The sequence below is a fragment of the Indicator indicator genome, chromosome 2 (genome assembly GCF_027791375.1).
Source record: "Indicator indicator isolate 239-I01 chromosome 2, UM_Iind_1.1, whole genome shotgun sequence".
NCBI classification, from domain to species: Eukaryota; Metazoa; Chordata; class Aves; order Piciformes; family Indicatoridae; genus Indicator; species Indicator indicator.
The window spans coordinates 42811075-42838426 of record NC_072011.1 but is presented as its reverse complement, the minus strand read 5'-3'; the positions used below and the strand labels follow the sequence as shown (position 1 = coordinate 42838426).

General features: G+C 41.2%; 2 protein-coding genes across 2 annotated transcripts in view; one reads left to right on the top strand and one right to left on the bottom strand.

The window, feature by feature from the left end:
* Positions 1-6151: 6151 nt before the first annotated feature.
* On the top strand, positions 6152-6693 carry SAYSD1 (SAYSVFN motif domain containing 1). The gene is made up of 2 exons (XM_054399245.1): positions 6152-6310; positions 6397-6693. The coding sequence occupies exons 1-2, from the start codon at positions 6152-6154 to the stop codon at positions 6691-6693; spliced, it is 456 nt and encodes a 151-aa protein (XP_054255220.1).
* A 5023-nt stretch (positions 6694-11716) lies between these two features.
* GLP1R (glucagon like peptide 1 receptor) overlaps positions 11717-27352 on the bottom strand; it is a gene marked incomplete at its 5' end in the record, with an annotated part of 93863 nt that continues 78227 nt past the window's right edge. The window contains 5 exon segments of the mRNA XM_054397020.1: positions 11717-11884; positions 17579-17620; positions 18500-18638; positions 23421-23509; positions 24233-24302. Coding sequence (XP_054252995.1) covers positions 11717-11884; positions 17579-17620; positions 18500-18638; positions 23421-23509; positions 24233-24302 — 508 coding nt within the window.

The following is a 27352-nucleotide window of genomic DNA, read 5'->3' as shown; positions in this document are numbered from 1 at the left end:
GTGATGACTAGTGGAAGACTGAGGGTTTTCCACTTTTGAAGATGTCAGAGGTAGGCTTTTGCATTACGTGTTGGATTTTGGAGTACTGAATAGATTTTTTTTTTTTTGCAAGTCAGAGTTGGCAATGTGTTTAATTCAAAGAATTATTAATCTATTATAATAGGCAAAGTTGCCTTTTACTAGGTTTCAGCAGGTAGTAAAGGCTGTCTTTCTGTGAGTCTTTTATAGATTTCAGACTTTTTTAGGTCTTGATTCTCTTTTCCCATTTTGCTTCACATAGGCTTTGCATCCAGATCTTTATTCAATTTAATAGGACAAATACTGGCACAACATTTACTCTGTTAGTTTTAACCTACAATGCAAGGAACTCTGATTCCTAGGAGCTCTCTACTTCTGTTATACCTTTTACTCTGGCTGTATCCATTTGGGTTCCTGTGTTTTCTTTGCAATCATAAATCATGATCCTAGTGCTATCATCTAACTGTGCAGAGGATCCTTGTGTCCTATTTCCTATGACATTAATTTGGGATTCTCAAATGAATAATCTCTAGGGGTAATATGTCACTCTGGTACATGGCTGAGATACCAGATGGCTCTGGATTCAACGCATTAAAATGGAATGACCACTTCCATTGGAAAATAAATTAGTACTCAGGAAACTTTGTACTGGTGGTAATGCTCATATTTGGTATGATGATATAATAGCTGGAGCGTTTCCCCACTGAACACTAGATTTTTCACAGCTGATTCTGATGATGCCCCAGCTTTGACTCATTGAATTGATGGGATATAAAGCTTTCTACTCCTGCCTTTCTCCCAGAGTTCACAACCCCACAAAAATTCCTTCCATAACTGATAGATGAATTTGGGGATTAAGCTGATTACTGATGTCTCAGTTTGTGTGTGTGTGTGTGTGTGTGTATGTCATCCACTAACTTTCACTGCTGGATGCCAACATAACATTTGTGCAGCGCTGAGGGCAGATTAGAGCTCTAAGCCTGTGTTGTAGCTACAATCAGTTATTTGTACTATTTTGTAGCAGAGCTTGAAAAGAAGTAGTTGATATATCAAACATTTAAATAACAACTTGGAAAAGCGTTTTGTCACGCCAAAGGCTAAGGTTCTCTTAGTAGATTGAATAGTTTGTTCCCATCTTTGAAAAGACTAGGGAAGGCCTCACCCCTAAACTTTGTCATCTGTCAGCTGCGACCTGACTGAACAGGTTCACTTTTGGTGGTACTCATCACAAATATTCCAAAATCCAATATAGCTATTGAGGCTGATGAGATATTTGGGAAAAACAAAAAAAAAAAGAGTACACTGATAGTATTTCCATATAATCTGGCGGTTTGTCAGAAGTAACAGTACAGACTTTTGTCCTGTGGATTACATAGAAATACACATATGCAACTATTTTACTTTTGGTAAGATCATTTCCTTCATGTAGAGCCACAGAGGAACAGGACTGACATGATGTCTCTCTCCTTTATTTTGTGTTCTGCTGAATAGTTTAAGAGAATTAAGAAAGAGCACTAAGCCCTAATGTGTGGTATACCTATCTCAGGGGTGCAGGTGCAGTCTCATATCCATTTGGTTTCTTTATAGGCAAATTGTATTTATAAGCAAGAGCCTGAGGCTCCAACCAGCTGGCTAGAATGCACATGGCCAACTATGGATGACCACTCAGTGCTTCTGCATGATGATCTGCCCTATCATACAGGGCAGAGATGCGAAGGCATGAGAAAAGGTTGTTGCAAAACCTTTCTGGGCATACTGTTTTTCTAAAAATTAAATTGGTCGCTGCTCTGCTGCCCTTTGCATTTCAGTGGCTGTATAAAGCTGGCAGTCAACATGAACATTAGGAGTTTATAGTGCACTCATAACAAAAGGCTACTGAAGACTGTGTATGTAAGAGGGTAATGTATTTCACTTTTGTCTTCCTTTATTTATTTACCTTCTGTAGCATTTTCTACACTTTAAGCTCCAAGAGATTTGAAGAAAATAGTTGTAGAACCAGAACTCATATCTAGAATTGGCTTTAAGATTTCTCTGACACCCTCTTTACTTAATTTTCCCTATGTATAGCATGGGAGAAATGCTGTTACAGCATCAAGCTATGGAATGTTGGACAAAGTGTTATGCAGACCTGGAATAAAAAAAATATACACTCCAAGCCCAAAATACCTTATGTATCTCCAACATCACAAAAGTGCTTTCACAGTTAATTTACAAAGTATTTCTTTTAAACAGTTTTGACCAGTTAAACCAAATATAACAATGTCGACAGACAGGTAAGACAAACCAGGCTTCTTTTCACTTAAGTTATAGAGAATTTTGGGTGGCAGTTGCATTTTTTTCCCTACTCTACCTATATGATAAAAATAGAAAATCACTATTCTGGTCTTTTAAAGTTTTAGAACAATTTTCAAAACTTTGATTTTTTTTTTTAATCAGATCAAAGTTATGAACATGGAAAAACAATCCCAGCTAGAATGTCCATTGGGTGTTATCTCCTAAATGTAGTAAAATAACTTATCTCCCTTTTCGGTTACAATTATTTCATTAAATATTTGACATTAAATAGCTGACATTGTGTTACTGAGGGATATTATATTACTGAGGGACATTATATTTACTAAAGGATATATTACTGAGGGATATTCCTTTTCCTCAACTGGAAATTTCCCATGAAATGATAAGGAATGTTTCTGAGTTGTGACAGAAATGTTAATAATTCTGCACTGCCTGTGTTTTAATATGTTTAACTGTAGTGTATTTTAGCATATAAAGCAGTAACATAAGTACTTGATCCTTAGCACGTTTTAGCATGTGCTGCTGAATACACAAACGTACACAGTCAGAAACCACACAGATGTGAAAATTTGCCATTAAGAACCTAAACTCGTCCAATAAAAAGACAGACAAAAAAAATCCTTTATGTCTAAAGGCAAAATACCCTGATCCTGCTATTTTAGGAAGGAAAATTAATGAGCATTTTTTACAAAAGGAAGCAGCTCTTCTATGCAGTTTAGAACTGATTAGAAAATGGATATGCAGAAAGCTCTGTATGGAATTAGACAAGTGTCAGTCTGTGCACTTCAATCTATTTTTCACATGTTCTCCAAGATGTCAACAGCTAAAGCTAATGCTCCCTCAGCTCCATTGAACTAATTAAGCTAGGTCATTATATTAATAACGGGTTGCCCTTCTGTCTGCATTTATGGCTTTCAGCAAGTCAGTGTGTGTGGATGCTTATCTCATGAAGGAGAAAGCTCCTGTCAATGAATTAGATTAATCCATCAAGAGAATTAATGTGACTTGATTACTGTTGATATCTGAAAAAGCTGGCATGCACTAACAGGTATCTGCAGCTGTAGAAACCAGGCAACAACACTCCAAATCTTAAGCCTGTACTATTGAATAAAGACGTTGCTGTCGCCAAGATGTGGTGATGGTGATGTGATAAATGCAAAGGGTGCCAAAGGCGCTGAAAGTTGCTATCAGTGCTCCACTTAACTCAGTTGGTTATTTTGCTACAAATAGTTCTAATGCCTTTTAGCATGTAAAAATATTTCCCAAATCAGTTTCAGTTCTCTTGCTTCTTAAAGGAGCATGAAATATCACATACACTTGAAAATGAAGAAAAACTCTGCAGTCACCCCTCCAAAAATAAAAGAAAAAAAAATGACTGCACTTTGGACATGGCTTTGAGAGGTTTCTTGTTCTGTCAGTTCTTTCAGCAGCTACTTCATCTTCTTCAGTCCTCTTGCTGATGGAGTGCCATAGCTAAGGTTCCTAAAGGTTTGGAAGTTCCAAAATACTGAAAAGGTTGTCTCTTACAATGGGGATAATCGTCTGACAGCAGAATACAAAAATTCTTCTGCATTGTAAATACTAAAATAGAATGAAAAGTTGATAGCTGGGATAAATGAAAAGTTTTCTAAACTGCTGGTGTGGAATGTTTTCTTCTTGATAGAGAGAAATATGCACGTGAGCTCTATATTGTGGATGTGATAATTATGGTTTAACACGAAACCAAGTTTAAAAAACTCAGAAGTTTTTAAAGTGATCTTAGTGACGCCTCCTAAAAGATGATGGGCAGTTCCAGAATTTCAGTTATCAAGGATGGAGCACTAGACATCTATCGACAACTTCCAACATTTTTAACTAATCATAAACTTAGCAACAGCAAAGGGGAAAAGACTTGGCTCATAGTATCACACCTACAAAAAGATTATATTTTGTTTTTCTCATTGATAGTGTGAAAAGCAGGAAGCAACTCAAGAATCCCAGAAAAGTGTTCTTGGAACTCTCCCTGCCCTCATAACCACTGGCTGAGGATCCAAAGATTTGGATTGGTGAACTGCCCAGAACCTTTTTAAGCATTAAAGCAGGGAACAAATTGTCCAGATGGTTTGTTAAACAAACAAACAAAACTGTCTGTTCAATGAAGCTGTTTAAAAACAGCTATTGAAGTAATTTAAGACTTCATGGATACAAATCTGTTTAGGCATTTTTCTGTAGTGTGACACTGATTTACAGATGAGGTTACTATGGTGCACTTAGGCTTCAAAGATAGGATTAATGGCACTATTCTGTGTTTCCTAACATGATGTGGCAATATAGGTAGCTCAACACAGCCATAAAATAGTTATTTGGATGCACAATAGCAATACATACCAAATCCAGGGAATTTTTAATAAAATCAGATAGTATGTGAATCACTGGGAGCAGCTTGCAAAGGTGGTATTAAGATCAGGTATAACCATTAGTTTCCCTAATGATGAATACAGAACATAATGTGGAATTATCCAGCACTTCTTGGAGGAGCTGTTTTCATGAACAGTAATAGAAAATGAAGAAAAAAAATAAAATAAAAGAATGGCCTGTTCAGGCTATTTGAAAACATTTTAGACTGTTATTTCTAAATTAAATTTCCACAAATGAAGAGAAAAATGTTATTCACTGTGGCACTTCTTGCAGAACTGGAAGCTTAAAAGAAAGTTATTTTGTAACCAAGCATAAAACAGACATTTGAAAAATTATTTAGCTAGAAAAAAAAAACCCACAATTTTTTTCCACATTAAGATAACTTAAGAACACCCAAATTGATTTTTATTATTCTTCTCATATTCACTTCTGAGCTGACACATGTATGAGATATTCAGCCCCAAAGGTCACTTCTGAGAAAGATATAAGTAACTGAAAACACCACTGCAGGATGAAATGATGTCTCATTGCTAACTATTACTGCTGGAGAGTGATAAATATTTTACTCCTGAGGCTAAAAGCCAGCTCCTGTAAATAAATTTCTATTTCTTGGCTGTACCAATAGCTGAAGGTTGATGTGAGAGCTGGTTTCCCGAATTTTAATTCTTTGTTTAAAGAGTCGGTGGCATGGCCCAACCTGGTTTTAGCAGACATCTATGCTGAGAGATGGCAGTGCAGCCTATGAGCCTGCACAGGAGGGGGCCCCCCACATGCTTCCTCACAGCCACAAGAAGGTGGCACAGGCTGAGCCCCTGCTCCTCTCGCCCCACTGAGAGTGGGACCCAGTGACCATGGTCAGCAGGAGCATCCTCCTCCTCTTCTTCCTCCATGCCACCCCTTTCCAGGTCACTCAGAACCTTTCTAAATTGGCTGCTCAAATGCAAATGTTGATAGTCACCCTGGCTGCCAATGTCTCACTCACTCTCCACAGGCTTTGGCCACACCATACTTTATTCTCTCCCTCTCCTTCTCTTTTTGGTGTCAACATTAGTCATAAGGTTTCAATATCAAAAAAATCCCAAACAAACAAAACCAAAAGAGGAAGGTGGTTCACAACTTTTCTCCAGAGCCAAATGGCTGGCGCTGCTGGCCCAGAAAAGGAAAAGTGGGGGGCAGCAGTTGTCTGTCGCTCCGTAAGGAGGGGCTAACCCTCTGTGAGGATCCTCAGATTTGAGTTTAAGCGGCCCAGGAAGCTCCACGCTCCAGTTCCCCTTCCATTTTTCACTCTGGTGCCGCCATCCGCTCTGACCGGCCCGCAGGGCGGCGCACGCCGCCCGGTAACCACTGCCCCGGGGCGGGGCGCTCCTGGAGCCCGCCCGCTCCCCAGCCACCACAGGCGCGGCAGGGCCGTCCCACGGCTCTGCGCAGGCGTGGGGCGGCGATGGCTGCCGCTGTAGAGCGGCGGCTAGCTGAGTTCCGCGCCGCCCGCAGCAAAACTGCCTGCTCGCCGTGTCCCGGGGAGCCGCCGGGAAAGGCTGCGCCTTCAGAGGCTGCCGAAGGACATCGGGCGGCCGCGGTGGGCCCGGGAGGCGGCGCTCAGGTGAGCGCCGAGGTGGGCGGGCCGGGGCAGAGGAGCGTGGGCGGTGAGTCGGTGCCTGACGCCATGTCTCACTGACTACTCCACAGGCCGGTCCCGGCGGGGCGGCGGCGGTGACTCCAGTGTGGGCGCGTCCTCTGCTGTTGAAGGTGCTGCTCTGGGTGGTGCTGCTGGCGCTGTTCGCGGAGTTGGAGCTGGGGCTGCCGTACTTCGTCCTCTCCCTGCTCTACTGGATGTACGCTAGCACCCGCGGCCCCGCCGAGCGGCGACGGGGCGAGCTGAGCGCCTACTCTGTTTTCAATCCCGGCTGCACCGCCATCGCCGGGACGCTGACGGCCGAGCAGCTGGAGCGGGAGCTGTATTACCGACCCGCCGCCGGAAGGTAGCGACCGGCCCTGCGGCCCGGGGAGCACCACGGCTGTCGGGGACAGTCGCTTTGCTGTAGCGGCCTCTGCCACCTCCCCTCCTCGTAGCACGAACCCGAGGGAAGGGTTTGGGGAGGAGAAAAAGGGTAGAGGTTTTGTATGCACAACATCACTTGTCCTTGTACACTTGGCCAGGTTTCCCCAGGCGCAGTTCGGCCCCGAATAAAACCGCAGCAAAGCGTGCGCTCTGGTCTCGTTTCTGGACGGGGGGCAGCTGGCGCTTTGGCCACTGTTGCAGCGGCACGGAGAGGCTCAGCTGGAGCTGTCAACGTGTCAGCTGGTGAATTTCAGCTCCCAATGACCTTTGCAACTGGTTAAGAGGAAGGCAGGGGCTCGACCCCTGTAGCGGAATGCCCAAGCGCTTTTCTTCCCAGCACTGATTAGAATCCTTCCTCAAGGAAAGACACGCGGCACTGTCACTACCCCGGAAGGAGGCAGCTACTTCTCTCTGCACTAGCATCTTTCGTCCAACACAAATACTTGATTTTAATTCACGTTCCCTGATGGCTTTCATAATGTGTTATGTGAGCAAAAAAGACTCATTATTCCCAGCATGTAATGCATGGTGTTTTAACTATCATTTTGGGAAAAGAAAAAAAAAAAAAAAAAGAGGGTGAGAGTGCAGCAGATAGAGAAATGCAAGAGATCCTTAGATGGGAGGGGATTTGATACAATGTGTTAGGTTGGAAGGGATCTTTGAGATCACCTACTCCTGCGTTCCCACCATGGACAGGGACACCACTGAAGGTGTCATCCAACTCAGCTTTGAACACCCTTGGAGAGGAGGCATCAACAACGGCCCTGGGCAACCTATTCCAGAGTCTCACCGCCTTCACAGTGAAGAGCTTCTTCCTAAGATCTAGTCTAACCCTACTCTCCATCAGCTTCAAACCATTCACCCTTGTCCTATTCCTAGACACCCTTATAAAAAGCCCCTCTTCCAGCCTTCCTGTAGGATCCATTCAGGTAGTAGAAGGAGCTCTAACACCCCACCAGGGTCTTCTCTAGGCTGAACAACCCCAGTTCCCTCAGCCTATTCTCACATCAGAGGTATTCATCCCTTGGATCATCTTTTTTTTTTCATTGTCCTGTCCTTGCCTCTATTCCTTTTAGCACCACACAGCTGGTGATGCTTCTCACCATCATCCTGCTGTCACATGTACTTCTTCTATGATCCACGATTTTAAAAAAATATATAATCATTGCATTAAATCAATAACATTGAAGAGCAGCTGGCAGAGCTTATGCCTGTGAGGACTGAGCTTAGCCAAAAAGTGACAACTGGTCTTTCAAATCCTGTTTCATTATGCCTTTTCTAATTTAAGTAATACTGATGTTCAGGTTTGACTTACCCCACATTCCCTCATTGGTTGGGGAAACAAAAGGAAGCGTCCTTTATCAAATGTAACTGGACTGGAAAGAAAACAGTAGATTAAAGCACAAATAGTATGTTTAACACTGGTAAGCATCTCACGATAGCTCTCCACAGAACTTTCTGGAATTTAGTATTGGTCTTGTATAAATTCCAAATGCTACCATTTAAAGCCAAGCACAGAATTTAATTTGTACATTTTCCACCGTCCTCTGCTAGAAGTTCCACAGAGTTCCTACTATTCTTACTGATTCTGTATGGCTCTATACAATTAGATTATGCGTCCTGGTTTTGATTAATATAGGCTCTGCAGGTTCAAAGGCTTTTTTGTAGTGGACAAATTGTTGAAAATTTAAAGTTGTGTTTCTTTGGGAGAACCATGACCTGTGAGACCATTCTTAGAAACTGTTCTTCTAGGTACAGAGTATGAAGTATTCAGGTGGTACTTAAAATAAATACACTAGTAAGTGGCAGAATTTTGTCAGTTGAAACTTTATTCACAAGGATAAAAATAAACAACTGTAATGTTTATGAGTTGATAATCTGGCATTTTGTACAGGTAGATGCTGTGGAAGTTTTGTAAAGCAAGATAATACATGCAAATAAATATTAAATATAAGGTAATATCCATAAAATTAAAAAATTTTGTAGCAGCAATGCTGGAAATAAAAGTTTTAATTTATTATAAACTCTAGCTACATTATGTTCAGGTGAATTTATAGACTCTTCTATTTAATACTTCATGAAGGAAGTGACCACAATACATGAGCATGAAGCTGCAAGGCAGATGAAATAAAAATTCATATAGTTCATCTCTTCCAGTGCTTTGTGTCTTTGCTTATTTCATGCTACTCAATAAATGCATGTTATAAATTTTAAAATAGATGGCATGAGTAACAACAAAGGCTTATAAAAGGTTTTACTGAAGTAGATAAAGTATGATGGAAAAATTGGTGTTAGAGCCTTGCTGAACATACTTATCAAAATACAGGATTACTGTAATTCTGCTTTGGTGGCAATTACTTTCACTGAGTTGTACTCTCAGTACTTAGAGGGGATTTAAAAAGGTTTGAAAAAGAGCTTAATTGGAAAGGGGGGGGGGGAATCTACCATAACCCTTTGCTTGGTTGAGATCTCACTTTGTCATTTTATATTTTCTTTTGGCTTCTAATAAAACAGAAGCTACAAAGGTAAGTGACATCTGGTCCTGGAGCTATTCTTGTGGGCCCAAAGCCCTCAGTTCTTCAGTGACTAGGAGAAGCATGGGCAGCCTAGTAATTCGAAGCATGTAAAACTGGTAAAAGAATCTTGTGATGGCAACTAAACACAGCTTTATTACCACAAATGTAAATATTCCTGTGTCTGTCCTCTTCTGTTTGTTACATATACTTCTTCCAGCAAAACAGTGAGGTAAAATACCTCATAACTTCCTATTGTCATAGCAAAACTATAATTTTGCTGCACAAGTTTGGGAAACTTTTTTTTCCAGGTTTGTGCAAAACTAAGCAGAGCCCTGAAAAACTCACATCCACTCTTGAATGTTCATAAGTGAAATTATTCCCACCAGTGTGCATTATCATACAACTGTAAATTTCATCTGTCATCATGCTGCCTTTTCAGCTATGAGTGACTAACTTCATCAGTCTTTACCTATTCAAAGCACTTAAGGCTAGATATAAAATAGAAACATCAAGCAACTCTCTAGGTACAGGAAGCTAATTAATGAAATGGTAGGCCAGCATTTAAAATACACTTGTAGTAGTCAGTATTGTATTGATGGACACACAACATAGCAGCTAGTTATTAAATTTAAAGAAGAATCTAAGGTGCTTCGTTCCAGGGTCAGCTCTGCAAGTGATTAGGAAGGGAAGGCCTGAAAATGGCCTGTCTAGAAGCCAGCATGCTAAACATACATAAGCTAGCCAAAGAACTGTGGTGGATTTCTACAAACATGTTTGACTTCCCCCCTTGGAGCTCAATTGCAAGCATTATAGCAGAAGAAGGTAACCCATCCTCTCTAATTTGATTGTAACCTGATGATTGCAAAATTACCCCCACTGGCAATTTGGATTCTAATACAATGACTAAATAATCCCATGCAAAGCAATCTAGCTTCAGGCAGGAAAGAAGCTGAATTACATCTTAGAATATCCAGTCCACTTTCTTGGCAATGAGCACTGTGAATGTAAGTGCAAAAGAGAGACTTGAAAATAATTTTTAATCTCTGCTAAGTAGCATCTGCTATACCACGGAAATTACCTATTATGAGAAGCCTATGGACAGTGATATATTCTCAGAGCTAGATTGGGATCAGGTCCTGCTTATAAAGGTACCTCTGTTTTTCCCCAGCAGCTCTTGTAAGCATGCAGAAGGGTAACAATCAGCAGCGCAGATGCATTCATTCACTGCAAGAGCCCTGCTGGTTTTAAGCTGACAGACAAAAGCCCGCCGAGTTTAGATCAGCATTTTGTGGGGGATGTTTTGAATGCCGCAGATGGAAGGGGGGCTGTGGAGGAGGCGGGGTGCAGCGGCGCCCCCGCGGAGCCACGAGCTGGAGCTGTCCGCCGTGCTGAACCCTCCGCGCTGCGAGCCGCCTCCTGACTGCGTGGCACCGGGCGGCACCTCCTGTGCTGCAGAGAGAACCAACGGGGCCGGTGGGGCAGGCCTGGGGAGCTCAGCCTGTGAACTGCCGAACTGTACCCAAGTAGGTGAACTTGGCTAAGGCCAGATGCAGCCACGAGCTGATCTCTATATGTTTGCACCCACAAGAAGCAGAAGTATGGCTTAGAAAGAAAATGTCCTCTTGAAACACAAGCCATTATCCTGTCCCTGTTAACACCTGTGTGCCACCAAATAGAGAGTAAAAAGGGAAGGGTTGTGCCTTCAGGGGATATTTCCATCCCTGTCAATAGAGATAACATGCACCTATTAATAGCAAAAGGGGACCATACTAGTTTTGGTTTACTTTTTTCCAAGTGAAGCTTAAGAAGATCATTAAGAAATATACACTACACTACCTGTTGTATTGACAGACCTTCATGATACTGTTCATCACCTACCCAGAAAGCAAGTAAGCATATTTTCAACTTTAGCTTTGGGAAACTTTGGCTACAAAACTGATTCTTCCCTAACATGCAAGTTGTGGCCCACTAAGTTGTTCTTTTGCAAAACTGTTGATGGCACCCTACCCTATCCCCATAGAAGTCTAAATACATTTTTTTCACAATAACCATATTCTGTATCCTTGTAATTGAATCAGTCAGTCACACAGCTCACCCACTCAACAGTAATAAGCCATTGACCCTGTGGTTTCAGACTGGATCAATGCTATGCTTAAGTTTTGGGCACCTGGAGGCTTTCTGTGCAAATAGGAGGAAACTTTTAACTAGCATTAGATGTGATTATTTTTCCCTCTGATGTGTTGATTACATTAGCAGATTGTTTTCCCTAGAAACCTTTGTCCAACTGTCCAACAGCCTGCAGGCAATGAGCAGCATATGTTTAAGTTTCTTACTGGAGATGGCATACTTAAGCCACTTGCTTGGGTATTTAAGGGTTTTTCAGGTATATTATACAGTTCATTGTTCTCAGTCTGATTCACCTATAGAAATTTTAGCTGAATGTGGCCTGACAAGTGGCAGCATAGACACTACTGCCTACCGTGCCTCCACTACTGATGCTGTTGGCCGGACACTTCAGAGGTTTCATACTGCTGTCTCTCTGGACATACAGGTGTTCCAACCTCCAGCGCTCCCAGCTTTTCCGAAACTCCATCTGAACCTAACAGAAACAAAGAAGGAAACAAGAGGAATGCATGTGGAACTAATCAGATTTACATGACTCTATTAGAAAAGAGCAAAAGGGAAAAGAGACACCATGCCATCGAAAGAAGCTGGCAATGCTTTAAACCTGCAAGATTATTGCTTCTAATTATCCAATTAGCTCATTATTCCATTGTACAGTATTCTGTATTTTAAATAATACTTGTAGAAATACAGCTCTTTCATGCACTAGGCATGAAATCTTATCTTCATTATTTTTTTCTAAATTCTATTCAGCCGCAACACTGCATGTACTCTGTATCCTACCAGTACTAACAAAACAAGCTGATTTTGCTTATCAGCCATGAGAAGACAGGCTTCTTGCTTAATACAGGTGTTCTTAAGAGTTCTGTTTTAACTTGTAGTTTGATTTTAAAAAAAAATTATGTCTTGAATTATTTTCGATTCTTTGAATATTTAAAAGGTTTTTTTTATTCCATTCAAAACTGAAGATTTAATCTGAATTGAAAAACCAACAATTAAGCCTGTTAAAGACTGTACTTTCCCCCTTCTTTTATAACAGCAACTACAATATCTCTTTCCAATACTATTTTTTTTTTAAAGCTGCAAAATATGCTCATCCAGTCACAGATTCTGGGTTAAAATGTGTAACCTCTGTACTCATTTGGAAGTTTATCCAGGGTCTTCTAACTGCTAAACAAGAACAGAATTTAGGTCTTCCTGTTCCATGGCAGAGTTCTTGTCACTTGACTAAAGTAAGACTCTCCATTAGCTTTTAACACGTAAGGCAGGAGACATAAAATTGAACACTTCTCACTCTACAAAAAGGCAGGAGTGTAACTACAGTAATCAATTCATTATGGTATGTACTTCAGCCTGGAAGTAAGGCCACTGTACATGGGTCACTCAAGTGAGCCTTCTCTGGAGGGTTCCTTTTTGTTTCTTTTTAGGGTCCGGTAATGAGCACCAAAAGGCTAAATAGGTTGATGGCAGTTCCAGTGCAGGCTGGAACCTAGGCTGCTGGAACATTCATATTGTGAGGGAAACTTCCTAAGGAACCAGCTGCTGTATATCTGTCTTTGCCTGTGAAGTATTGAACCTGGGAGACAGCCCTAGAAGAGGGACAAAGCTTTACACAACCAGTTGTCTTGCCTTGGTAGCCACCTCTTGCATTTCTTGTCAGCTCTGGGCTGCAGCACTTGTATTGGATACTGTGCTGCTGGAAACTAGCTGCATCTCTGACAATTAAATCTGTCTCTGTGACTCTAAATCTATCACATCCAAATAGGACAGAAGGAAAGATGCTGAGACAGAAGCTTGTATTTTACTGTGATAAGTGTGAATTGTTGTGTCAAAAGCTGCACAAACACACCAGAAAAAGGCAGTGTGTCTGGGAATAGAATAAGAGAGAACAGCCTGATAAATATAGAAAGCAAACAGTGAAATACAAGGACCACACTGTCTGCAGGAGAAAAGTTGACCACATTACCACTACAGTACTTAGCATCTTTTGTGGGCATGGAAAATAGCTAGTTTAATAGGCAACATCAGAAAAAAACCCCAGACATTTACAGGCAAATCCTGAAAGAAAGCATGAATGCACTTACTGAGAGAGGAAGTCAATGAGCAATAGAAACAAGTATTTTAGAACCAGTCAAAGGGAGAAAATTAGTTTCCAGTCAAGCTGACCATGACAGGCTGTATCCTAGAGGTATGATACAAATAGCCTGCATGACTGAGATGAAGTAAAAGGGAAGACCTGAACAGAAGACTGTATCAGAGATTATGTCTTAGAAATGGATCTGAATGACAGAATATTAGTTTTTCTCTCCAGAGGTTAGGAAAAGCGTAAAGAACAGAACAGCTCTGCTATCCATGTCAGCTTCAGTTTTTGCCTAGACAGCTGTGAATGTATGACAGAGGGAATAGGTTAAGATTTATTTTGTAAAGAGTCAGCTCTTGAGCACAGATCTTTCAGCAAATGTAGTAACGTCCATGAGGGGACAAGATTCCCCAGAAATAAGCTATACACAGAAAAGGGAACCAAGAACCAAGTTCCCATGAGAAAGAGGAAGAAATGGAGAAAAAATAAATATGTAGAGTATTTTGAAAGAGAAAGGGAAGAGGTATGAGAAGTTGGAAAAGCTTGTCATGGAACTTAAAAGCAGAGAAGGATTTCTCACAGAGCAGCTGATTGAGCTGAATGGAGCTAATGGGCAAGGATGTTGTGAATGTGGCAATAAGTCTGGAATCTTACGACAAAAATGTTAAACTTCGGCAAAAGGACATCTCAGCAAATCACAGTGAAAGGAAAGTCAATCTGAAATTTGATGGAGGAGTTCAATGAATAATCTCTATAGAGAATGAAAAGAAAAAGGGAATATTTAGTAGTAATGAAAAAAAAAAAATCCATGAGTCCTGGAGTCCAGATAGATATTTTAATGTAGGAGAGATTGAAGTGTACTTCCATTGTGATAGGAAGGAGACAAAAAAGAGAAGCAAGACTACAGAGAACGAAACCTCAACTAGCATAAACTAATTCTGGTATAAAGCTACACCATCTTTGTGGTTTAGAATATTTCTTATGGAAAGCAACACTAACTTCAGGAGAAGTGGCCATATTAAGTGGCCAGCTCATTTTGCAAAACACATTGGTGATAATCAGCAAACTGATGAGATCCTGCTGTTAGCTTCTGAGCAACATCAGAGAAAATCCAGAATTTTCCAAGTGAAGCATGACTGAAATCTGAACATATTTTAATGTTTTCCCATAATTACATAAAGGACATGAATATTACTTTTAGATGAATTTCTACTCTTGATCTGGCACCAGGACATGCAAAAAAACCTAATTCTGTATGGTTAAGGAAAAAGAAAGGGAGTCATTGAGCCACAGATAGAAGTGAAAATACAAACCATACTGCAAACAAGGATAGTCACTTTAGCACATATAGTCTGTCAGAAGAAAAACAGTTTCTCATTTAGTTTAAGAAAAATGTCTCATATAGTTTAGGAAAAAAATACAAGAGACTTGACCTAATCAAAGTCTACATTTCTTCTATGGATGCTGATGACTGGGCTTGCCAAAATCCTTCTCCCTTCTTTCAACAAGAGTAGGAACAAGCAAAATAATTCATTTGATACTGTTCATCAGCTTTCTGTGAAGCCATGAACACTGTGGTTAGATTTTAAATATTACATTGCAAAGGCAGAAGAACTGTAATAAAATGAGATTTGGAGGACCTCTTAGAAATGTAGATAGGCTGCTTCACGGTAAGTTCCCTTAAAAATGAAACAAGCCTGCCTGTCGCAGGTTTGCGTCATGATGTACCTTTACCTTGTATCAGATAGAGGAAATTAATTGGGCATTAAATCATGAGAGGCCTGGCTACTGCTGTACAGAGGATCATAGAATGGCTTGAGATGGAAGGGACCTTAGAGATCGTCTAGTTCCAACCCCCCTAGCATGGGCACGGACACCTCCAACTAGACCAGGTTGCTCAAAGCCTGATTTTAAACATCTCCAGGGATGAAGTATACACAGCCTCTCTGGGCAACCTTTTCCCATCTCTCACCACCCTCACAGTAAAGAACTTTTCCTAACGTATAATCTAAATCTACCCTACTCTATTTGAAAACCATTGCTCTTTGTCCTGTCACCACATGCCCTCATAAAAAAATTCCTCTACATCTTTCCTATAGACTCCCTTCAGACACTGGAAGGCCACCATAGGGTCTCAGAAGAGCCTTCTCCACCCTAAACAAACCCAACTCCCTTAGCCTGTCCTCACAGGAGAGGTGCTCTAGCTCCCTGATCATTTTTGTGGCCCTCCTCCAGACCCTCCAACAGATCCATGTCATTCTTGTGTTTGGGTCTCCAGAGCTGGATGCAGCTCTCCAGGTGAGGTCTCAGAATGAAGAGGCCTGCTGGCCCTGTATGTTTTGATGCAGCCCAGGATATGGTTGGTTTGTTTGGGCTGCCATCACCCTTTGCCGGCTCATGTTAAGCACTGTATGAGCAAAGGCCAAAGTGAATCAAATACATGATGCACCAGCAGACGGTCCTGCATGTCAGGATTAAGGTATACCTGTTGAGCTCTGCAAGGGGTTTGAAACAAGTATTCTCTAATTCATGACTGAGCAAGGCCTGCTGCTACACACCTCTGACTTTTGTAAGCAGTACAATTGACACATTCACTTAAAATCTTGCCCACAAGCTACCAAGTGAACAGCCTCCTGCAGGGCTTGATTCAGGGTGCCTGCTGCTTTTCTGTTGATTCTAGCCTGGCCATAATGACACAAGTAGAACATTTTACCATTGATTCCATGTCCTTGATGAGGCCTGTCTCTCAGTAGGTGATCTTGAGTTACCGTCTTATGTTTAGAAGTAGATTTTACATGAGTGTAAAACACATTGAAGTGTGTTAAACTTAATAACGTACTGCCAAATTAGTAGTGTTTGCTTCCCTTGCCAACCTGGCTGCTGAATGAATAGTAATAATAATAACCACTTAGTAACAATTTAGAGATTACTGCAACAAAACAATACTCTTTCACCCAACAAGGCAGAAGCCATGGAACTTGCTATCAACTGACTCAAAGCCCTGGCTATATTTCCTCCGGGCCTGTAAGAACTCACCACTCCACAAAGTTCAGTTTGAATGAGAGAATGATGGTGTTGGCAAGTAGCTGGGGCCATAGGGAAACCACGTGTGATGTTTGAAATGGTCTTTTTAATTTTTCTTTGCAAAGTTCAAGCAGAGAAAGCAAAAGAGTGTAAATAAGTCACTATTGGGTATAAGAAAGCAAAATAATGATTGTTCTAAACACATCCATTGGATAGATAGAAATGTTTAAGAACTATTACTCAAAACAAAGTGGGGTACTGCAGTCTGCAGATGGGGCAACTTGCTGGGCTGTCTGGCTGCTGTTTCTTCTTCTCTTCTGGCTGAAGATAACACACTGACCTTGGCAAGCTAAGTTAACAGCTTTTCTGCTTTAGCTAACTCTGCTTTCTGCCAGGGGGGTCTGGGGGGGAGGCCCCTGGGAGAGAGGCCCCTTTGGGAAAGATCCCCTTTGGGGGGAAGCAAAGGGAGCTTGGTTGTGCTTTTCTGTTGATTGTATATATATTGTAAATGTTGTGAATTTTGTATATTTGTACATATTCATATTCATTGCATTTCATCATAAATTGTAGATTCTGCTTGTAAATACAGCTTTCATTCGCTTCCAGACTGAGCTAGCCTGGTGATTGTCAGTGGGGGAGGAATTTCAGCTCACATTGATACAACATGAAACCAAACCACCTCACCAGCCAACTGAGCTGAGTTCTCAGAACAAAACAGGCCCTACTCCCACATTCACCAAAAAAGCAAATAAGAAGCTTTATGAGGCAAGCTTAAGAAGAACAGCTATAGTTCTTAATAAAAGCTCCAGCAATGCAAATCATACAATTCTGAGCAAGGTAACTTGCAAGATTTCCAATCTATAAATGGCAGCCCTAAATTATACTGTCTGAATTCCTTCCAACAACACTTGTCTGAGGAGTCATCCTATGCAGCTGTACAGAAGAAGGTCTGTAGAAAAAGTAAAAGTCCTGAATAAGGACAATTTAGCAGTTCAAGCCTATTTTCAATTTCCTTTTCGTATAGTGGGTGCTGATAAGGCAAATTGGAACTAGTGTCTCTCTTACCTCATTATTGATAAAACAGTAGAGAACTGCAACCATCAGGCCCTGAAATCAACAAAAAACAGAAAATCAGTGAGCAGAGCAATTCCCTTGCTTTGCCAAATCAACTAGCAGAGGGTTAGAGGCTTCACACTAGCACATGCCCTTAAAGACTGAAAAATGGAGACAGTCTGTTGTCACTGTCAGCTCTGATAGCAGAGGGAGGATTGACCAAATTATATCTCAAAGCAGGTGATCTTAGGAAAAAGGAGTTACCATTTTCTTCAAACTATTATTTTTTCCTAAGGATTCCTTTCCTATTCTTTTTCCTTATCTGGTTGCAAGTTATAAACATAAGTGAGCAATTCACAGTGATCTTAAATACAGCTCTGTACTTCATAAATGGGGAAGGGGCAAGGTAAGCAAGAAAAGAGGGGAAAATAATGGTGCCCTTAGACAAGGAGACTCTTTTGAAATGCCCTTACTGTAGGCAAAAGCTAAACAAACTTCACAATAAACCTATATCCTCCTCCTCACACACAGTTACAGCTGTAGACAGCTACCTATCACAGCACATATTCCAAACAGTATCAGAAACACTGCAGAAAACACAAAATTTGCTTTCAGCAGTGCCATTATACAATTACAGACAATTTCATTATTGCCTTGAGATGTCCCATAGGAAATAGATATTAATAGTTGGATAGGAATGCTAGTTTATAGTGGTATATTTAAGACATGGAAAATAAGACTGTCACACTAACATCTAAGTTGGATATTAAAAATCAGTCCTCATACTTTCCCTTCCACTGTTATAATCCTGTAATATCCAGTGCTAATTGAGAAATATAAAGAACAGGGAACATGCAACTAATGAGAGAGAAACCAGGTGCCCAAACAGCAGTTACAAACATCTTATCCACATGGGCACAGAGTGAGCACTACCTGGAAAGAAGCAAAGGAGAGTTCAGTAAAAAGCTTCACAAAGCGCAGCATCCCTCTGGCATGCTCATCAGTAATAAAGGCAAAGATGACCTCATGGGTCCCCAGCAGTGGGATCAGAGTCAGTGTAGACTTGGCCAACCTAAGATCACAGAGAGAGAAAAAAAAACGCCACTGAGTAGATCATTGCTGATCCAAATGATCACTGGGAGTCTCTGTTTCTGCATTCTGCTTGGGACATGTTGTCAATTTTGGTTCAGTCACTGCACCACTTTGTGTCTCAAAGCCCTCCTCCAGAGACTGCAGGAAAAGAAATTAAAACAATCCTTAAAATAACCTTCATAATTTTCAATATTTTATCTGCCCCTGTCACTCCATTGCAGACCACTTTCTCCTAGGAGCAAAGCTCTGTATTCAGCTTCTGGCTACTGGCTGTATTTCACCTAGAAAACATTCCAAACTTAGGCCAGATGCTGCTTTCTTGTACCTAAGGTGTCTTCTTGTGCATCCCTTTCCCCCATCTCAAAGTAAGGAAGATGACCAAAACCTACCTTGTTAAGAGCCTGAAAGACACAGTTTATTAATAATAGGGATCTTTAAAAAAATATCTTGGCAAAAGGAGAAGTACTTGCTATTCTCTCCCACCTCTGTGGTGTGTTAGATCCTCAAATCATTGTAAGTAACTGTTACTGCAGAACACTTTGTAAAAGCAGTTAAACTGTCCTAAAGTGAGTGATGACTGCATGATTTAAACGGTAAGTTCAATGACACAGCTAGCAAAGGAAAAAAAGACAAACTAATCCATAATAAATTATTTTTCACCTGTGAGAGTGCAATGCTCAGAGATACAACCACAGAAAAACAATCACAAGATTGCTCCTCTACTCTCTTTCAATCTACATACAGGTTAGCCACCCATCGGGATAGTGAAAGATGCTTGAGCCTCACATGGAAGTCTATAGGGCTATTGTGGGCCACAGAACCAAGCAACATCTCACAACAGTATTACAATTCAGTAGTTACAAACTCACTGAACTAGCAGGTCTGTCAGTACTTGCTAGATCTTGTGTGCTCTAGGGCTGTTGGCTGCTATTCTGAATCATGTAATCATTCAGGTTGGATGGGACCTCTGGAAGTCTATGGTCCAACTCCAGTTACTCAGGGCTGTGTCCAGCCAAGTTCTGAATATCTCCAAGGTCCTCCACAGCTACTCCTCCAGTGACAGACCACTCTCACTGTGTATTTTTTATCACCTCTGAATTTCTCTTGCTGTAACTTGTGATCTCTGCCCCTGGGCCTTTCAGTGTGAACCTCTGAAAAGACTATAGCTCCATCTACTGAATAATTACCATTAGTTAGCTGAAGACTGCAATTAAATCCTTGCTTAGTCTTCTGTTCTCTAGACTGAATAAATGGTTTTCAGTACCTCCTTCCTTGCCACCCAGTCCAGCCACTGAACTAGCTCAGTGAAGAACTGATGCACAGCACACGGTGTTTTTATTATATGGGGAAGCCTCAGTCTGGACTCTAGAAGCAGTTGCCCAGGTGCTGAATAGAGGGGATCAGTCACCCCCCCTTGACCTTTTGGATATGCTCTTCCTAGTGTGGCCTGGTATGCAACCAGTATATGCTGTCACAAGGGCACACTGCTGAAGTGAGTTCTACCTGTTGCTCTCCAGCATCCTCAGGGCTTCTGTAAAAGTTCCTTCTCCCTAGTCAGTGCCCATGCTGTACTGCTGCATGGGAATTTTACATACCACAGGCAAGACTCTCATCAGCTCATCTACTGTTCTGCCAACGTCCTTGATATACAAGGACCAAGAGATAGTGAATCAAACCAACTATTGTAATTAAACATTTTACACATACAGGTAAGCAGAAATGCAGATCTCTAGTGGATGTAAGCAGACCACTGCATCGGGGGATAGGGGGCCTGTTTAAGCGCACAGCTTACCAGAAAGTCTCATGATGGAAGCTCTGCTCCACCACTACCTGCCTGAGATAGAGGTAGAAGTGGGAGACGGACACTGCCTTGTTTAAAAAATAGTGCAAGAGTACAGCAATCACCTAGCTTATTTAAGGAATGCTAATGGTACTAGACAGGATACTTGGACAGCTCTGCCTTAAAGAGGAAGCCATGAAAAGGTTTTCTGGGTAATTAAGACCTCCCTAAATAAAATCGTTTTGCTGAGCACAAGGAAGTTCCTCTACCACTCCAGTTCTGTAGAGAAAAGGGATTTGCAGCTACACTGAAGAGTGAGCTCTTTCTTCATCAAATGAATGGGTGAAGAAAGGATTGGCCTAGGAGCAGAATACTTTCCTTCCTTCTATACACAAACATATCTAAACTGGTGACATTCTTGGACACCTATATTGGTCCTTGTTTAGAAGAACACATCCCAACAGAGGAGTTCTGTATTCCCTCCACCCAAAAATATTTTCCAGTGCCTTTGAGCAGAAAAGAAGAGGGAGAAAGAAACGTTATGATACAGCAATCTCTGACTACTAGTCTTGTTATCATCAAAAGTATACCAAGAAACTGAAAACTTTTGGATAAAAGGCTTCCTCAAAGTTCTTGGCTGTCATCACCAACTTTGAATGAGCCACCAAGACTATAGTCTTTATCAGTGAAGAAAGCTCTGTTGCTGGGTAAATCCTTTTGACAAAGCCTGTTTACACAGCAGATTTTTGAACGTGCAACATGTAGAAATGAATAAACATGTGCCTCTGAGAAACAGCTCCCCTGCATTAAACCTTCCTGCTGCTTGCAGAAATCATGAGGCCAAGGGTTTTCTCCCTTGACATAAATTTAAAGCTAGATTTCTAAAAGACTTCAAGCCATCACAACTGGAAAAATTCCCTCCTTCCACTACTGTAAATTTTACCTTGGCAAATAAAGGTCTTATATACTTAAAAAAAAAAAAAAGTATGAAAGCAAAATCTACAAATCATTAAAATAAGTCCTTTTGCTCTGCCTTGAGCTCTAAATACACATTAGGATTTCCAAAATTCCTTGTGAGGTAAAGAAGGTAGGTAACATACAAGGCAACTTTATTCTGTGATAAGAGCACACCAAAATACGTGCTCTGTCTCTTTTAGATAACTCCAGCATTGAAATACTTAACTTCAAACTAGACCAACAGAATGAAACCTGAAAAATAAACCCTGAACATTTCTGTGATAAACCTGACATCTCTCTCTTGAAACATCCTATGGATTAAAAATTGAAAGTGTCCCAATAACAACTGGCAAGAACAAGAAGCAATACTCAAAAGGACCAGTCTTGATTTTCATTGAAGGTAAAGCTTTTATTTCTATCACTCGTGTTATTTTTTTAATAAGAATAGGATAGGAGAGAATATTTCAGTTGAAAGGGACCTATAGTGATCATCTAGTCCAACTGCTATCCAAATGCCTCAAATACTGACAGGCTTGGGGCATTGGCCTGCTCCTCCTCCTCTCTAGGAAGCCTGTTCCAGTGTTCGCCCATCCCTCTCAATAAAGAAATGCTTCCTCATGTCAAGTCTAAACCTCCCCTGCCACAGCCTTGAACCATTCCCATGTGTCCTATCACTGGATGCTGGGGAGAAGAGCTCAGCACCTTCCTCTCCATTTCTCCTCCTCAGGAAGCTGTAGAGAGCAATGAGATCACTCCATAGCCTCCTTTTCTCCTTACTAGACATGCCCAAAGCTGTTAGCTGCTCCTTGCAGCATATTCCTTCTGGCCGTTTCACCAGCTTTGTTGCCCTCCTCCAGACACATTTGAGGACCTTAACACCCAGTACTTGCACATATTTAAAAAAAAAAAAATCTGATTAATCCATAGTCATCCAGTACATGGATGGCTGACACCCCATCGGGCTGTACAGCCATCCAACATGACCTGGACAGGCTGGAGAGCTGGGTGCAGGCAAATCTCATGAAGTTTAATAAGGACAAGTGCAAGGTCCTACCTATGGGGAGGAATAACAACAGGCACCAGTACAGGTTAGGGGCTGCCCTGCTGGAAAGCAGCTCCACGGAGTAAGACCTTGGAGTGCTGGTGGAGAGCAAGTTCTCCACGGAACAACAACGTGCTCCTGTGGCCAAGAGAGCCAATGGGATTCTGGGTTCATCAAGAAGGGTGTGTCCAGCAGGTCTAGGGAAGTTCTTCTACCTCTCTGCCCTGGTGAGACCACACCTGGAATACTGTGTCCAGGTTTGGGCTCCCCAGGTCAAGAAATACAGAGAACTGCTGGAGAGAATCCAACAGAAGAACCACGAGGGTGATTAGGGGACTTGAGCATCTCCCCTATGAAGAGAGACTGAGATCCCTGGGGCTATTTAGTCTGGAGAAGAGAAGACTGAGAGGGGATCTGATCAATGTCTATAAATATCTGAGGGGCAGGTATCATGTGGATGCGGCTAGGCTCTTTTCAGTGGTGCACAGTAATAAGACAAGGAACAACAGATACGAACTTGAACATAGAAGATTTCACCTCAACATGAGGAAAAACTTTTTTACAGTGAGGATGACAGAGCACTGGAACAGGCTCCCCAGGGAGATTGTGGAGTCTCGTTCTCTGGAGACTTTCAAAACCCACCTGGATGCATTCCTGTTCCTAAGTGATCCAGCTTTGGCAGGGGGGAGACCCAACAGTCTCTTGAGGTCCCCCTTCCAACCTCTAATATACTGTGATACTGTGATAAAGTGACAGGCTTGGAGGATCAAGCCTTCTGTTCACCTGTAACACAGATGAAATGTCTACCCTAGCTTTGCCAGGACGGTTTTCTGAGGACTGTCCAAGCAGTCATAGTAATGTGTGGCATGACACTTGTGTGTTACCCAAGGCCTGAGATCTTGAACCACCTTTGTTAATCCATTCCTTTCATGCACCTCCTAGTTTACTTCCACTTTGGTGGGCATGAAAAGCATCAGACATACCTGCATTTTATGTCAGTTTTGCACATCAAATTAGCTTGTAGCTTGGAGATGATGATGCATATAACTCTTATAAAGATCAGGAAATTTACCTGGAGAAATCAAAAAAGCATTTATATCATCATCAAGAAACACGTGTGCATAAGTCTTCAAAGAAGGAAGTTTGTGTATGCATGTTTAGATTCTTGTCCACCCTACTACTCTGCAGCTGCAGAATTTGCCAAGGAACTCAGCTCCTTGCTAAGGAATTCTATTCTAACAGATTCTCTGTGAATGCACAGCTCACCTTTGAAAAAACACAGGCAGTTCACTAAACAAAGCAGAGGAGCTTACTTACGTCTCGGGGGAGTGAAAGCAAAGATATGCACTGTCCCATTTTCCTACTCTGGAGGTCTGAGACTGACACAGTATTCTGGCCACAGAACGTGGCATTTCTGCACAATACCACACATTTTTTTGTTCTTCTGCAGCTCACTACAAGGAATATTATCCTCTCCCTCCTTGTACTACCTGTCATAGCTTTCTGCACAGAAGAGTTAATAGGATTGCTGCAGCATGCTGTTCTGTTATCGTGTGCTGCTGCTACAGCATGACAGTATGTGGCCAAATTAAACCAACAAAATGCCAGTTGTGAATTCCAGTGACAGAAACCAATTTGGTTTCATAAAAACATTTCTGAATCAAAATGTCAGCACCCTCAAAGGTTATTAGCCTTTGGACAAACACTACAGTCATGTGCACATCTGCTCTTTGTACTATATCATGTCCTGTTCTCATGGAAGTCTGCCAAGTTGTTGCACATGTCCCATACTCACCCCAATGGCGATGAGAATGGGCAGTCTGATGATCAACCAGTAATTCATATTATAGTTTCTGGTCCAACAACTAGGAAGATGGCAAAAAGGAGGAGGCAAGAAAAAGTTTCAGTACATTACAACAATCTCCAACTTTTCATTCTGTCACAGCGATGCAGATAGAAAACAAATACTGAGGACTGCATACCAGGAAAGCACATCATGCTGACATGGAAACAGATGCAGTCACTTCTTAGAAACACTGAATGCTTTGTACTATTGCAGCTATTATAATCCAACTGGCTAATACTCACTGGCCTTTCTTGCCCACTAATGGCTAGCTCTCCTCCACAATTTCCTTTGAGTTATCATCAGTTAAGTGGGAAGATTTACTCCATTAAAACCAATGTCAAATTTGTCATGTGGCTGAAATGAGAAAAGGGGAAGTCTATCTGAGTCAGACCTCTCTCCTGCGTGGTTCCTGCCCTTCTCTTTCTGCATTATTTTTTATTACTCTTGAGTCTCCAATTTCAGGTCATCTTATTTAACTGTTTGCTAGTTCTGTATCCCATTACCTATCATCTCTCCTCTCATATCAATATTTAGATCAGTCAGCTACTTACTTTGTTCTTATTTTCAAAAAGGACCTATTAATTTCAACTAGGAGAAGGCAACTAAGTCAGCAAACTCCCAATTCCTTCACCGTATATGTACAGGTTTCAGGGCCAAAAGGAGTTTTTAGTTGTAAGCAAGTAAAATCAAATATGGGAGCAATAGTTCCCAACTTTGTTGGCCAACTGAGCCTTCTGCCAAGTAACATGCTGCAGGCAATAGGATACTTAATTTTCCCATAAGTCTCATCTTAGCTTTTTTAACTCCTGTGTCCTTGAACAATATTAGAGAAATATCACAAGAGAAGTGATGTCTGAAAGCCACAGTCTGGGATCTCTGGTTCACAGTGAACCTTATACTATGGGGTCTGTAGATCTAGTTCTTTCAGGTCCCACTCTGGCCACAGTCACCCACCTCCAGCTGTATGATGGGCCACGTGTGCACAATGGCCCAGGTGTTGGTGGGCAGTGTTCACATGCCACTTCACTTGTTACTGCAGCCACATCAATCTTGGTATTTCTATAACATAACTTGGTTAGCCTCCTGCCATATTGCTCATCACTACTCAAAAGCAATAGTTAGTAAAGCCATCAGGTTTCTGAGCCACACACACTATGAAACAAACTCTGAAACAGCACTGCAGAAAGATTCCGTCACAAAACAAATTTCTCTTCATCTTCAAATCGCATCTGCCAAAACATATATATGCTCAGCTCAGCTTGGGTGAAACTTCAGCTTGGGTGGTGCTGCTGGAAAGTAAAACTCTCCCCAGCTTTTTAATAAGCAAGTCAACTTGAGAGAAACTAGCAAATCGTGTGGCATGTGGTACAAATCCATGCTGCAACACTCACCAGCAGTCACTAAGAGAAGGAAAAATGAAGCAGCTTGGCTGTGGCAATTCCATTTTCTTTTGCAAGTACTGAAAGCCCAAGAAGGGCTTAAGATTTCATTTTTCCTTTCAATTTCATTTTAATGCAAATAAGGATATGATTGCAACCAGCAGCCTCACAACTTACAATTCAATTGTATTTTAGATAGTGGAGAACAGAAGTGTACCTATTGTGTGCCATCAGTGTACCTGAGCTGGAATTTGAGTAACAGAACTAATTCTGAATTGGTACATGTGACTAGAGGAGAGCTTCATGGAGCTTTTAAAATTAATTTTATTTGAACCCCTCAAGATCAACAGGATAATAAGCACAGCTGGAATTTCTGACTAGCTGCAGTGGAAACAGACAATTTTGAAATTTCTTGATAGTGACAGAGGCTGAGAAATAATTCTTTACATTAACTTTGCTAAATTTACGCATCCATTAATTTGCTTCCTACAGCAAAGAGCAGTTTTAGCCATTTTAAAATTTATACAAGTATGTTCAACTAAAAAAAAAAAACCAAAACCAAACACAAAACAAAAAACAAACCCAACCATTAGAGCCCAATTAAAGCATCACTGCTATTAAAGTGTCCAGAAAAAAAAAAATATGGATATGATTTCTTGTCCATTTTTGCTTTCTGGAATTGCCACACTGATAAATAGATCTATTGTGTTTGGGATCTATCCCTGCAGTTTGCTCAGCACCACTCAGAAGGTGCTTGGCAACTAATAACCTTGGAGCTGTCAATGAGGCATTGGTCCAATGAAATAAATGATCCCGAGAAGTTTCTGCCTTTTTTTACCTATCCAGTATTCTCGTTCTAGAAGTGAAAACATTGAATTTTTACCTTGAAGAGGTACAATTGAGTGGCTCAATTTTTAAAAAAGCCTGTAGCCTAGCTGTCTTTCTGCCACAATTAATTCCAAATAAAAAGAAAAACGTGTAAGCATCAGTTCTTTTGGTATCATCTAATAAGTAAGAATCACAGCTTGCCTTTAATTTTATTCATAATTTAGACAAAGACTTTTTCAATAGCTCACCTTTTAAAACAGTAACTGCTTTCTAAACACTTGCACATGTGTTAGAAAAACGAGACGGTCTGGAAGTAAGTCTTGCAGGATCCAGTCCTTCATTCAAACAGCTATCTTCATAGGGTTGCCTCAAATTCCCAGCCATGACCACATTTACTTCCAGTTATTCCTCATAGCTAGGGAAGTAGTTAAGTCACAAATGAAATTTACAGCCCACTGCACATCCATGGTGACAGTGTCATGGCAAACAGCATGAAAGATATCCCTGGGTGCTCCAGCAAATGCCCGCCCAAGGCATAGAAATCTTGCCTTTCAGAAGAGCTGCTGGTTCTTTATTGCTGTATTTTACAAATATTTATACAAGATTTAGAAAATTCAATAATGTGCAAAATTGCCCTTTTAACGTCTGCTGAAGGCAGTGAGTGTCAGTTTTCCTTAATAGAAAACATAAATTGTCTCTAAGCACCACACAATGCAGGAGGCTCAGCATGAGCACCTTGAATACGTTTTCCACACCAAGATATGGGAAGATATGGCAAGATATGGCCAAGGAATGTCCCCTTTCAGAGGCCACATATTCTCTATTCTGATAATTTCAACAAAATGTGCCATACACACCAGTA

Bases quoted from the DNA above. Each gene is read 5' to 3' on its own strand.
- SAYSD1 (XM_054399245.1), top strand. From the start codon at position 6,152: ATGGCTGCCGCTGTAGAGCGGCGGCTAGCTGAGTTCCGCGCCGCCCGC. The intron at 6,311-6,396 runs GTGAGCGCCGAG...ACTACTCCACAG, and splicing joins GCCCGGGAGGCGGCGCTCAG to GCCGGTCCCGGCGGGGCGGC.